We start from the raw sequence: 13,638 nt of genomic DNA, 5'->3' as shown, positions 1-13,638 counted from the left end.
TTATTAAGGCAGTATGTTATCTACAAGAGTTATGCAAGATTGTTTCACAAAACAATAACTAACCGTGGGAATGCTGATTATTTTATTATGAAACAACCAGTAATTGGATATAACATCATATTGTTATTTATATACATAATTGTATCATTAGTCATAAAACATGTCCTCTGCTTGACTGAAACCCCATACAGTTTACTTACTTTTTCCATCCTTTATTTGTTAATTTGTGTATCTCGGAATATTCAACTTCCCAAACCAGCACAAGACTGCAATAACAGCAGCACATGCATATGTGTCATTTATACAAAAAAAAATAATTCTGATACAATAACATTTGGATCAAATGCAGCAGGTAATCTGATCATCCTGTAATCAATTTTTCAAAAACTAATTTGTAAAGCAAAATCTCCCTAGTGCAACTGAAAACTTGATATGACATTACAATGCGGTTGTTCATAGTATGAATCTTTATATATTGCAGTAAATGTCATAGCACACTACAAAAACATGTCAATCGGAACAGCTTTGAAAATATTCATTACTGACATTATTTGTCCTGTCAGACAGATGATCTCATATGACAAAACCTGCTGAGCCAGAAAAAAAATATGTTTACCATGAAGCGGTTGTGTTCCCTATCTGTCGGTCACTACGAGTTATGTCGTGACGACATAGGGGATTTACTTGGGAGCCCCAATCATCTCTGACTTAAGAGAAAACACCAATGAATATTGGCTAGTGGATTTTGCATACCTGCGCCACTCCCCGTGCACACGGGTATAAATAGGCGGCAGGTGCATCCACTCATTAGATTTTTGCTTCGGAGCCGAGTGGATGAACGTGTTGATCTCCACAAAGAGCCATTCATCATCTGTCTGGAAGCTGTTCTGGTTGGCGTTATGGTGCGAACAGCGGTGTCCCTGTCTGCAGCGATTCCCCTGGGCACTTCAACTAAAAGAGCAGATTTCCTAAAAGAGCAAATCACGGTCGGTTCGTGTCTTTTTGCGGCGCCCCCCGTGTCCCAGTTTGCCCCTAATCGCCCAGATAGGCGACAAAGCGGCCCTGACACGGGCAACCCAGTGATATGGGAAGCTGCTCTTTCTCAGGAGACGGCAGGGACAGCGCCGCTCCTTCCCCAGGAGGAGGGCCGGGTGGAAAATCTCTGGTTCTGTGGCCCCCACTTTGTCAAAAGAAAGAGCAATTTCCCTTTCCTCCGGGTTTTCAGGTCCACGGGCCGACAGTGTGCGACGCGTTGCCTCCTCACTCTCGCCCACGACCCATCTTGCCAGCGGCCAAGAGAGTGCGGTTCAGGGGACGCAGTGCCTCCCCACGCACCTCTAGCCAGTCCCCTCTGGGACCCAGGGAGTTTTGCGAGGATGCCTCAGAACGCACAGCCTTCTGTACCATCCAGCTCTACTCCCTTTCGCTGCACCACCGCAGGTACGTCGATCGCGCCGTTGGAGCCACTTGCACGGCGTCTGGAGGCGTGGCTCACGCTGCCCAGCCCGTCTCGTTGGCTCACGGGCATGATTCGACTCGGCTACGCGATTCAGTTCGCCAGGCGACCTCCCAAGTCCAGCGGCGTTCTCGAGACTTCAGTGGTAGCTCGGAACGCTCCTGTCTTGCGTGAGGGGATTGCTGTCCTCCTGGCAAAGGATGCAATCGAGCCGGTCCCTCCAGCCGAGATGAGGCAAGGGTTTTACAGCCCTTACTTCATCGTACCCAGGAAAGGCGGTGGTCTTCGACCAATCCTGGACCAGCAAGTCTTAAACCGGGCCATGCACAGGCTCCCGTTCAAGATGCTGACGAACAGGCGCATATCAAATGCATACAGCCCCAGGATTGGTTTGCAGCGATCGACCCGAAGGACGCTTACTTTCATGTTTCGATCCTTCCGCGACACAGACCGCCTACAGTTTGTGTTCAAGGGTCGGGCATGGCAGTACAGGGTCCTCCCCTTCGGGCTGTCCCTGTCCCTCCCGGGTCTTCGCGAAGGCACGGAGGGCACCCTTGCCCCGCTACGGGAAGTGGGCATCAGGATCCTCAACTATCTCGAGCATGGCCCGCGTGCGAGAACAGTTGTGTGATCACAGGGACCCAGTGCTTCAGCACTCAGCCAGTTGGGGCTTCAGGTCAACTGGGAAAAGAGCAAGCTCTCCCCTGTGCAGAGAATCTCTTTTCTTGGTGTGGAATTAGACTCGGTGAGTATGACGGCGCGCCTCTCGGAGGATCGCGCCCAGTCAGTGCTGAACTGCCTGAGTTCCTTCAGAGGCAGGACTGTGGTTCCTCTGAAATAGTTTCAGAGGCTCCTGGGGCATATGGCATCCGCAGCCGCAGTCACGCCGCTCGGATTGCTTCATATGAGACCACTTCAGCACTGGTTGCACTCCCGAGTCCCGAGGTGGGCATGGCGTCGCGGTACACTTCGTGTGAACATCACACAGGAGTGTCGCCGCTCCTTCAGCCCCTGGACGGACCTTGCCTTTCTACGGGCTGGGGTGCCCCTAGAACAAGTGTCCCGGCATGTCGTTGTCACGACGGATGCCTCCAGTACGGGTTGGGGCGCTACATGCAACGGGCAGGCAGCCTCGGGGCCCTGGACAGGGCCTCGACTGCTTTGGCACATCAACTGCCTAGAGTTGTTGACAGTGCATCTAGCTTTGCGGCAGTTCCGGCCACTGCTGCTCGGCAAGCACGTGTTGGTCCGTACGGACAACACTGCGACTGTTTCGTACATCAACCGGTTGGGAGGTGTACGGTCACGTCGCATGTCACAGCTCGCCCGCCATCTCCTCCTCTGGAGTCAGACGCGGCTCAAGTCGCTGCGTGCTGTCCATATTCCGGGGGAGCTCAATCGTGCGGCCGACGCGCTCTCACAACAGCTCACGTTCCCCGGAGAATGGCGACTCCATCCCGAGACAGTCCGACTGATTTGGAGTCGATTCGGGGAAGCTCAGGTAGACCTGTTTGCTTCCCGCGAGTCCTCCCACTGCCAGCTGTATTACTCCCTGACCGAGGGCCCCCTCGGCACGGATGCACTGGCACACAGCTGGCCTCGGGCTCTGCGCAAGTATGCGTTTCCCCCAGTGAGCCTGCTTGCACAGACACTGTGCAAGGTCAGGGAAGACAAGGAGAAGGTCCTGCTGGTCGCGCCGTACTGGCCCACCCGGACCTGGTTTCCCGAACTCATACTCCTTGCGACAGCTCTTCCCTGGCGCATCCCTCTGAGGAAGGACCTCCTTGCTCAGGGGCTTGGCACCATATGGCACCCGCGTCCAGATCTGTGGAACCTCCACGTGTGGCTCCTGGACGGGACGCGGCAAACTTGAGCGGTCTCCCACGGACTGTGGTAGAGACCATCACTCAGGCTAGAGCTCCTTCAACAAGGCAAGCCTATGCACTGAAGTGGAGTCTGTTCGCGAACTGGTGTTCTTCTCGCAGAGAAGACCCCCGAAGATGCACGATTGGAGTAGTGCTTTCTTTCCTGCAAGAAAGGTTGGAGCGTAGGCTGTCACCCTCCACCTTGAAGGTGTATGTGGCTGCTATTGCGGCCAATCACGATGCAGTGGACGGCCGGTCCCTGGGAAAGCACGATCTCATCGTGAGGTTCCTGAGGGGTGCCAGGAGGTTGAACCCTCCTAGGCCACCCCTGATGCCCCCTGGGATCTCTATTGTCCTGGCTGGGCTTCAGAGGGGTCCCTTTGAGCCGCTGGACTCAGTTGAGCTTAAGTTCCTGTCTGCTAAGACAGCGCTCCTGACAGCGCTCACTTCCATCAAGAGGGTCGGGGACCTCCAAGCATTTTCGGTGAGCAAAGAGTGCCTGGTGTTCGGGCCGGTCTACTCTCACGTTGTCCTGAGACCCCGGCCTGGATACGTGCCTAAGGTTCCCACCACGCCCTTCCGCGATCAGGTGGTGAACCTGCAAGCCCTGCCCTCGGAGGAGGCAGATCCAGCCTTGGCGTTGCTGTGTCCCGTAAGAGCGTTGCGCATATACGTGGACTGCACCCAGAGCTTTAGAAGCTCTGAGCAGCTCTTTGTCTGCCACGGAGGTCAGCAGAAAGGGAAGGCTGTCTCCAAGCAGAGGTTGGCCCACTGGATAGTGGATGCCATCGCCTTGGCAGACATCTGTAGAGCTGCGGGCTGGGCGACACCGAACACCTTCGCGAGATTTTACAATCTCCGCGTTGAGCCAGTTTCTTCCCGTGTGTTGGGTAACAGGTAAGTGGCGGGAAGAGCTGGCCGGTGTCACGCTTGCTGCGCCATTCCCCCTCACCCGGGGATGTGAGCGCTGTTTTCCTCCTCCAGTTCAGTTCCCCGGACGGCGAACACTGGTGGAGTTCCTCCAGCACCCCCGGCAGTCAGACTGGGCGGAGCAGTCTGACGCCAGGCCCAGTACTTGTGTTAGCTCGCCCGGGTCTCCGGTCAGCCCCTGTACTGGGCTAGGTGTCCGTATGGCTTGATTCCCTTCGGGTAATCCCATATGTGTATTCTACCACGGTAAGCTTTCCCTCACGGTAAACCCGTGTCTTCCCTTTGACAGAGCCTTCTGTCAGGCCCTGCTGGCATCTCTCCTCCCTACCCCTAGGTAGGATCTGCCCCAGGGTCCAGTCTTATGTAGTACCGCCCCAGGCCTGGGTCAGTCCATATCAGTGTCTCCACATGTTACCTCCCTTCGGGCAGGATGTGGCCTCCGTAGCGCCCTTCTCTGGAAGGCTCGCTTCCCCGTCGTTACTGCCAAGCTGTAACAACAAATAGGAAAGACTTGAAGCTATCTTTCATTGAAGGTCGAAATCCCTTCCGACTTCTGTGGGAAAAGGAACAGCGGCTTGGCTATCTCCAGCAGCGATGTACTCAGTGGTCCCTGCGGGCACCAAGATTAGTGAATTTGCACTGGGGCGATGGGAAGGTTGCGACCTTTCGCATGGCATTTGTCTGTCATGCGCTTGCTTGTCAGCATCTGCATGCCACAAGGTTGTGACGGGGTTCAGGTTGTGGCGCTTTCCATAAGACCCCTATGTCGTCACGACATAACTCGTAGTGACCGACAGATAGGGAACGTCTCGGTTACGTACGTAACCCTCATTCCCTGATGGAGGGAACGGAGACGTTATGTCCCCATGCCACAATCTTGAACCATCGCTGGTTGCCAGGGACTCGTTCTCGGCTCCTCAGCGTAAAACCTAATGAGTGGATGCACCTGCCGCCTATTTATACCCGTGTGCACGGGGAGTGGCGCAGGTATGCAAAATCCACTAGCCAATATTCATTGGCGTTTTCTCTTAAGTCAGAGATGATTGGGGCTCCCAAGTAAATCCCCTATGTCGTCACGACATAACGTACGTAACCGAGACGTTCTCTGGCACATCTGAACTAAACAATTACATCAGTCATTACAACTACACCAGTGCAAATCATTTATGAATCACTTTATCATGGTTAATAACTCATTCAGTAAATTTAAATGATCTAATATAATAATCAAACATTTTTTAAAAACTAAATATTAAGTAATCACACAAACTGGTGATTGCACAAACTGAGGACTTATGTGAGCAATGTTTGCTCAAAAAGAGTCCACTTTTTCCCAAAAGACCCTTACGGACCTGTAAATAATAATAGTGAACTCATTACAGAACTTTCAGTCATACAACGTACAACATAATTATCACTTTATGGGTTCTGTCTTTAATTGATATACCTTGCCCACCTGCATCCTCAGTGATGGTTTCCACCGGAGGTCGAATCCAGCTCAGATTCGCATCAGGGAACTTCAAAGCCGATTTCAGCTGCGAGGAACGATAACTGACTTCATTTCCATTTTAAACAGATACTCAGCTTTAGAAAGAAAAGATTCTAAACCACAGATGCAAAGGGTCAAAAGGACACCCTGCTTCTTTATTTTCCACATTTTATTATAATAGTAAAGCCTTTTTCTTTGTCTAGACTGCAGTAAATTTGCTTTTCCTACAGAATAATATTTTTATTAAAAAAACAAACAAACAAACACCTTAAATTATTTTTAAACAAAAATATATTATTGTAGTATGATTTTCAAGAAAATACTATCTTAGCCTTTCTACTTTTTCATTATATATTGGCGAAGAACTTCATATACGCACAATGTTATATTATATTATATATATAGAGAGAGAGAGATAGTCCTTTTTCAAAATTTATGTAAATAATTTTCAGTTTTGTATAATGTGATTAGGTCAATAGTTTTACAGTGACTGTCAAATTTTCCTCATATAATGCGCATTTTTCTAATGTAATTTAGTGACGTGGGGAAAAAAAAGCTGCACAAAACATGAACACGACTCGCTCTTACCTCTTCTAGTAGTTTGTCTCTCGTCGCAGGGTCAGTCAGATCGGCACTGAAGTGAAGCTTTACCTTTATGAATGTTCTGCTTAACGTGAACTCTAAAACAAATCATTAGGCAAACAAGCATGTGCATGAGGTTCAGTTTGCAAATCAGAAAAGACCAACCACAGCACTTATAGTTCAGCCTCTAGAAAGGTCATTTATGTTTTAGCTGTTTTGGGGTCTAAACAAAGACTTCTTTCCCACAACTTGCACATAATAAATATATAAAATTTTTAACATTACCTGAAGAAGATGCTTGAATGTGCACCACTATGATGTTTTTTTTTTTTTTTTTACTTCTCACAACTATTTCTGTCATAATTGGGTTTTCAAAGATTCAACATGATTTTGTTCGCCAGTAACTAATTTTTCATTGGTTATAAAAGTGCAATGAACTCTTCACTGTAAGTTGTTACTTCAGCTCCACTTTGATTTTGATTATAAAGTGTCATATCCGATAAATATTTGAGTTTGTAAATGATCAACATGATTCAACTTTACTGTTAAACCTGTCATACTCAATACACTCCATGCCTTCTGTCTCTAATTGATAGTTTTTACTTTTTTATTGAGTAAAAGGCCTTTTAGTATAATTGTACAAACATCCATCTTCTTTTTGCTGTCAAATCTTTACTGATTTGTATAAAATAAATGTAAGAATAACTTTGATATTGTTAGTAATATTTCAAGATGAACACTTACTGGACTGAAGCAGCTTGGCTTCACATTATATATTTTGATCATAAAACTAAGCATTTAAGCATCATCTTACTAAGACATAGGGATATATAGAGTGACGACTGATGTTTATATCATTTTATTTAATTATTCTGCTATACTGTTATAAAGATCTGACTGATTTACATTACAAACTATCACCTTCGCCATATCTGCACCATTTTTGCTCGGTTTGGGTCTCTGAATAAAACTGACCTCTTTTTCCTTTCATAATATCACTATACTATATGAGCAATAAAAGCCTGATGGTACATAAAAACATATTTTTTCAATATTTTGTCTAAAGTTTCAATAAATTCTTCCGTTACAGGGTTAAAATGAACTTAATTGTACACTGTGCATTGTAGTTGGATGGTTAACGTTAATTAATATTTGCAGTATACCTGTCCCGTAGACCTCCACCTCACACAAAATAAGGACCTTCTCATTTCCAGGGATTACCAAGTTCACATAACGACCCACCATCCCATAGCATGAGTATGTGTAGGACACACCAGCTGGAATACTGGAAATAACCGCACATCTAATCAGACAAACAGAGAGAATGATATAATTTAATCAGGCTTATATTGATACATGGGCTTGTGTTTCATAGTTCTAAAAGGCTGTTTATACCAAGAACGATAATATCTATAAAGTTTTAACAATCGTTCTAATTCTGTGAGAATAGGAAAGTACACACCAAAGCTAAAGTCAAACCAAAAATTATTCAGACACCAGATATATATACAGGTGCACCTCAATAAATTAGAATGTCGTGGAAACGTTCATTAATTTAACTCAAATTGTGAAACTCGTGTATTAAATAAATTCAATGCACACAGACTGAAGTAGTTTAAGTCTTTGGTTCTTTTAATTGTGATGATTTTGGCTCACATTTAACAAAAACCCACCAATTCACTATCTCAACAAATTAGAATACTTCATAAGACCAATAAAAAAAAACATTTTTAGTGAATTGTTGGCCTTCTGGAAAGTATGTTCATTTACTGTATATGTACTCAATACTTGGTAGGGGCTCCTTTTGCTTTAATTACTGCCTCAATTCAGCATGGCATGGAGGTGATCAGTCTGTGGCACTGCTGAGGTGGTATGGAAGCCCAGGTTTCTTTGACAGTGGCCTTCAGCTCATCTGCATTTTTTTGGTCTCATTTCTCATTTTCCTCTTGACAATACCTCACAGATTCTCTCTGGGGTTCAGGTCTGGTGAGTTTGCTGGCCAGTCAAGCACACCAACACCATGGTCATTTAACCAACCCAAAATTGGGACCAAAAATGATTTAGACACTTTGACCTGACCATCCCTGCGTCCCAGTGTGCATACTATCCACCCCATCTGCTAAATAGTATTGAAAATTACTAATATCACATAGAATTTAGGATGGATAGTATGCACATTGGGACGCAGGCCATGTTTTGCTTAAGTGTCTTTTTCTTTACTTGCAAATGCGACTGAACAAAATTAAACATTGCTTAGTAATTGGTTGACTTAAATTGGTTTTATCTAATTGTGTACTTAAATTTAACAGCTGACAGCTATTCAAACTAATTCACATACCTTCACAAAAATTTAAAAACCCCAAAACAACTAAAAATCATTTAGTTAAGCTGGAATTTGAAACAGAAAGTGTCTGCTCTGCTACGTAGACGAGCTGCAGGTGTCAGATTTTACTGACCACGGGTCGGGACTAGGGAGGGATAACTGACAAGACCATGGCGGGAAATGCGAGAAAAAGCCAAAATGTTAAAATTGTGTGTGAGGAAAAAAAAAAAAAAAAAAAAGTTTGTAAGGTAAAAGTTGCAATTACTTAACTAACTTGACTAACAAGCTAACTTCCATTAAATAAAAAATAAAATAAAAATAAAATTCTGTTATTTTTGTTTTTAACCCTCAAGTTGTTCCAAACATGTAGGGGTGTGTACCAAACGGTTCACGGGGCAAATTCCGAATGGAAGTAATCATCCCTATGCCCTACTCCCTTTGAAGGACAGAGCCCTTGGAGTGGGGACTTTGGAGTGAGCAGGGCGTGCGTGCCATTATGTAGCCGTTTGAAATGCACTTGGCAAAGGGAGCGACGTGATTTCCTCATTCTCTTAAACTGGCATGTTCCTATGACAACGCAGCATGGTGTCAGTCAGCAGATGTAGCTGTTTTAATGGCATAAATGTCTTCTTAAAAAGTTTTATATATATATACACATTTTTATATAGCATATTTTAAAAACTTTTTAAAATCTAAAATGTATGATTATTTGCAACAGTTATGCTAACAATAATAGAAAGACATTTATGCTAACACGTACCGTTACACCCCTACAAACATGCATACATTATTTCTTCTGTTGGAAACAAAATAAGATATATAGGCGTAGTATTTTATTATTATTATTATTTATTTTGGTCACACTTTATATTAGGTGGCCTTAACTACTATGTACTTACATCAAAAAATAAGTACAATGAACTTATTGTGTTCATATTGTATTGCAAAACACTTTTGCTGCTATTGAGGTGGGATACGGGTAAGATTAGGGACAGGTTTGGTGGTCTGGGTAGGTTTAAGGGTGGGTTAAGGTGTAAGGGATGGGTCAACAGTGTAATTATAAATGTAATTACAGAAACTAATTACAGATGTAATTACATATAGGTATTTTTAAAAATATAAGTACAAAACATGTACGTACACAATAAGTGCATTGTACCAAATGATTAATTAAAATGTAAGTACACAGTAGTTAAGGCCACCTAATATAAAGTGGGACCTTTATTTTTTATTTTTTTTCACACTGTGTAAGTCAATGGGGACCAGCAACTGTTTGGTTACACACATTCGTTTTGTGTTGAACGGAAGAAAGAAATTCATTGCAGGTTTGTCAAAATTTGAAGTGAGTAAATGCTAATGACATTTCAGCTTTGGGTGAACTATCTCTTTAATAATGTTTATTGTCATTCTTTGAAGGGCATTTGAAGTGTTCTCACATGGGGTTATCGGTGCCGTTATTCTCCAGTGAGTTTCCAACACGAATCTCCGTTCCGTTTATGTGCTCTGGACAGCAGTCTATTCGGTTAGTGATGACCACCCTGGAAACTCTGTAGATGTTCAGCAGATCCAGCCTCCAAAACGGGTTATTCCCATAACTGGTTGAGGAACACTTTGACCAGTTGTCTTTGATACCATCTATAGCTTTTCCAGCGTCCCAGGTGTGATGTGTGGATGATTGTATAGCATTTCTTCCTATTGCCACATTGCCTAAAAATGTGTTTAATGAAAAAAAATAATAATAATTAAGTGTTTGAGGACTGAAAGTAGAACAGGGAGCAGGATTGAACTAAACCATCAATATATTATATCGTTATATACATTTAATGAATTATAATTATATAAGCACTATATAAAAGCAATGAATTATTATTATTATTATTATATACTAGATTGTAGCAGAGTAAATCATAATTTTGAGAAACAAACTCAGTTAACTATGCACAACAGGTCACGTCAGTCAAGCTTGCATCAGCTGATTCTCAGCTGATCGTATCTACCTATAGGAATACAACACCTATCACGGCATTCCTATATAAGCTCTATTCCGTATCAATCAGCAGCTTTTTCCACTTGCTCAGGAGCAAATCACCCTCCTCCATCCCCAACTCCTCCTTTCGCATAGTCAGGACTTCTGTTTCTGATATTCCTTGCTGAATCAGACTTAAATACACTTAAATATCATTAAGTACATTAATGATATCTGCTTTGTTCTGTTCTGTTTACCCTAGGGGGGGTTATTATTGTTGCTCTCCCTGCTCATTCATGACAGGCTGCATGGATGGGCAGGGAGTTTTTGCACAGAACAGAACCATACCGCCAAACCAAAACTTTATGCCAAGTATCTATCTTTTGACGGTAGTGGTCCTGACCGAAATATAATTTACAAATGGAATGATATCAAATCAATACAATATATCAAACTAATGCTTTTAATTAGTGCACTTCTTAGTTAGTTAGTCAGTTATTTATACACCCAGAGGAAAGGACACTTTTAATGTAAATTTCTTTCAAAACACTAAATAACTAGAAAAAACAATGACAGCAACACGTGTGAATCTAACTATCACAGTCTTGATTATGATTTTAAGGTTCATTATAGGTGGTTAAATCAACAGTTTGGAGGATGTGTCAGGAATACAGTCCAGTTAGACCTTCATCACCGGTCAGGCAGAGTTACTGTGCTTTATTTATTCATTTAAATATAACTCTAAATGTTGTTGGAAGGACTGGCAGCAATCTTTTAGATGAGTTACCTTTTGAACTTCTCTGCTCCATGAAAAACAATATTTTGCATATCTAGGATTGTTTTTTTTTTTAGAAAATGAGTTCATGATTAGAATATGTAAATCCTACCAAAATGCCTGGGTGCTTAGGCAAATACAGCTAAACACTAATTACAGAATGTCAGAAATGTTACATGTTAATGGTAGCCAGATGAAACAAAAGAAAACATTCTGAAAAACATACATTTTAATGGACTCTTACCTTGTTCAATCGCCTTTTCTTTAGAAGGCTCTGTAGAAAAAAGTGTCACACTGTGTTTTACAGATATATCTGATTTATACCCCTATACAATACAACTGCTATTATAATATTAAAATTTAATTATACATAAATAGAATATACACAATGTGAAAAAAAAGATCAGTTTCAATGGTTTCTTACCAATTGTCACTTCATGAACTGTTGCACCCCCTGAAGAAAATCACAATTTAATAATTGCATTATACATAATTAATATATACATACTGTATGAAGATATAAATGATTAGTTTTAATGGTACCTGACGGGTCAAGAACTGGTGCACCTCCAGTAGAAAAATCACAAGTATATAGGTTGATTTACAGTAAACCATTAGCATACACAAAACAAATGTTATTTCATTACGTGTATACTACTGAAATCAGACACATTTAGGCATTTGACTTTACAGTAACAGAAGCAGGTACACTATTGAAAAAAAAAAAAAAGACCAATTTTTATGAAGGAACTCTTACCTTTTTCAGTTGCCTCTTCTTGAACAAAGAAAATCACTGTAGGAAAAAAAAGGCTTCACTGTGTTTCACAGATATATTGCCAGATTTATACTCCTATAGCACACACAAAACTACGAAAGTTAGACTCATTTAAACTTGGCTTTACCCAGTAAGAGAAACAGGTACTTGTTGAGCCCCTTCATTTCTGAGGGAGAAAGACAGAAATGTGTATAATAAACTTTATCGCCAAATATACACACACATATATATATATATATATATATATATTGTGACGGATCGGTGGCCCTCCCCCTCATCATCATCACCACCCCGTCCCTTATTCGCCGCCCTTCACCAGGCTCCCGACTGGAGTGGGTGGATGAGAGGAGGGGCGTGGGATCAACGCGGGCTGGCGGCGTGTGATGAGGCACAGCTGGACTGAATGAAGCCTCATCACCGCCGCTGTTAAATGCCCAGCGCGCCTCTCCTCGAGAGACCGGTCTCTTCCCCCGTGCATGCACGCTGGTGTCCTCGTGGGTCCAGGAAGGGTGCGTAGAGGGACATCGCGCCACCGGAGACGTGAGCTGCAGAACCCGCGGTCCGGGAGAACGCCGCACCCGTATTACGGCCGTCGGGCCAGGATGCCGGGCCGATCAAGTCCCGCCAAAGGCCGAGGAAGAAGAGGAAGAGCCGCCGCTCAGAAGAAGCCGCCGCCCCTCGTAAACCGGACCAGAGCGGGAGCGCGTGCGGCCACCGGACTCCGCCCCTTCCCTGGACCCTTCCCCTTGTGAACACTGCCCTCCTTCACGAGCCCCGCAGCACAACGAGGACACCAGATCCCCCCGTTTTGTTGGACACTTCTTCCCCTGGACACTTTATTTTAGTAATTTTGTTTAATAAAAGCCTCTCCGAGGCCTGACGCCACACCCACTGTGTCTGTCGTTGGCTCCCCCCGTCACAATATATATATATCTCATATCATTATACAAAGTACAAACAATTAGTGTTAACATAATAACAGTTAAAATATAGATAGTAGGCTATATAAAATCTTAAGTTAGTACCTGTTTTTAAATGGTCCGTCAAATCAGCAATGTAATTCAGGGTGAATTGTGTCATATGGAGGACTCTGAAGTATACTGTATAAGTGCACCACTCTCTGGGTGGAGCCAAACACTCACTGCTCTGAAATCACGATTCACTATCACACGTGACTAACCTCATTTTATGCATTACAGACGAATAAAATAAATTATATATACTGTATATAGGCTACACACACACACACACAAATAGTGATTAAAAAAAAAAAAAAAAATCAGCCAGGGGGTACAAATGAATATATATTTTATATCACAAAATAAATATAAAATCTAAAACCTGAACCACAACAAGAACCATTTTAGCACCTGCTGAAGAGGCTGCAGTCAGTTAAGGGAACATTTGGAATTGTTTTTATTAAAAAAAATAATAATACACAATCGTTTGAAATGGCACTGTGTTTATTTGAAGCACA

The 13,638-nt window shown here is 43.4% G+C and overlaps 1 protein-coding gene across 1 annotated transcript; it reads right to left on the bottom strand.

Moving 5' to 3' along the window:
- Window positions 1-4,306: 4,306 nt before the first annotated feature.
- Window positions 4,307-13,272, bottom strand: LOC131543902 (uncharacterized). The gene is made up of 11 exons (XM_058781706.1): window positions 13,187-13,272; window positions 12,289-12,327; window positions 12,144-12,179; window positions 11,930-11,953; window positions 11,811-11,840; window positions 11,631-11,660; window positions 10,082-10,352; window positions 7,486-7,625; window positions 6,329-6,420; window positions 5,699-5,786; window positions 4,307-4,464 (listed from the first exon to the last, which is right to left on the bottom strand). Exons 1-11 carry the CDS (start codon window positions 13,239-13,241, stop codon window positions 4,307-4,309), a joined length of 963 nt encoding a protein of 320 aa, XP_058637689.1. The 5' UTR covers window positions 13,242-13,272.
- Window positions 13,273-13,638: the final 366 nt, after the last annotated feature.

This window comes from Onychostoma macrolepis, chromosome 07 (assembly GCF_012432095.1).
Source record: "Onychostoma macrolepis isolate SWU-2019 chromosome 07, ASM1243209v1, whole genome shotgun sequence".
Classification (NCBI taxonomy): domain Eukaryota; kingdom Metazoa; phylum Chordata; class Actinopteri; order Cypriniformes; family Cyprinidae; genus Onychostoma; species Onychostoma macrolepis.
Note: the sequence above shows the minus strand (reverse complement) of the source record. Positions and strands in the feature narration are given on the sequence as shown.

Coding starts and splice junctions, on each gene's coding strand:
- LOC131543902 (XM_058781706.1), bottom strand. CDS start 13,241: ATGACACAATTCACCCTGAATTACATTGCTGATTTGACGGACCATTTA. Junction 11,954..12,143: donor AGAAGAGGCAACTGAAAAAG/GTAAGAGTTCCT, acceptor TTTCTACTGGAG/GTGCACCAGTTCTTGACCCG. Junction 6,421..7,485: donor GGTGGAGGTCTACGGGACAG/GTATACTGCAAA, acceptor GATTTGTTTTAG/AGTTCACGTTAAGCAGAACA.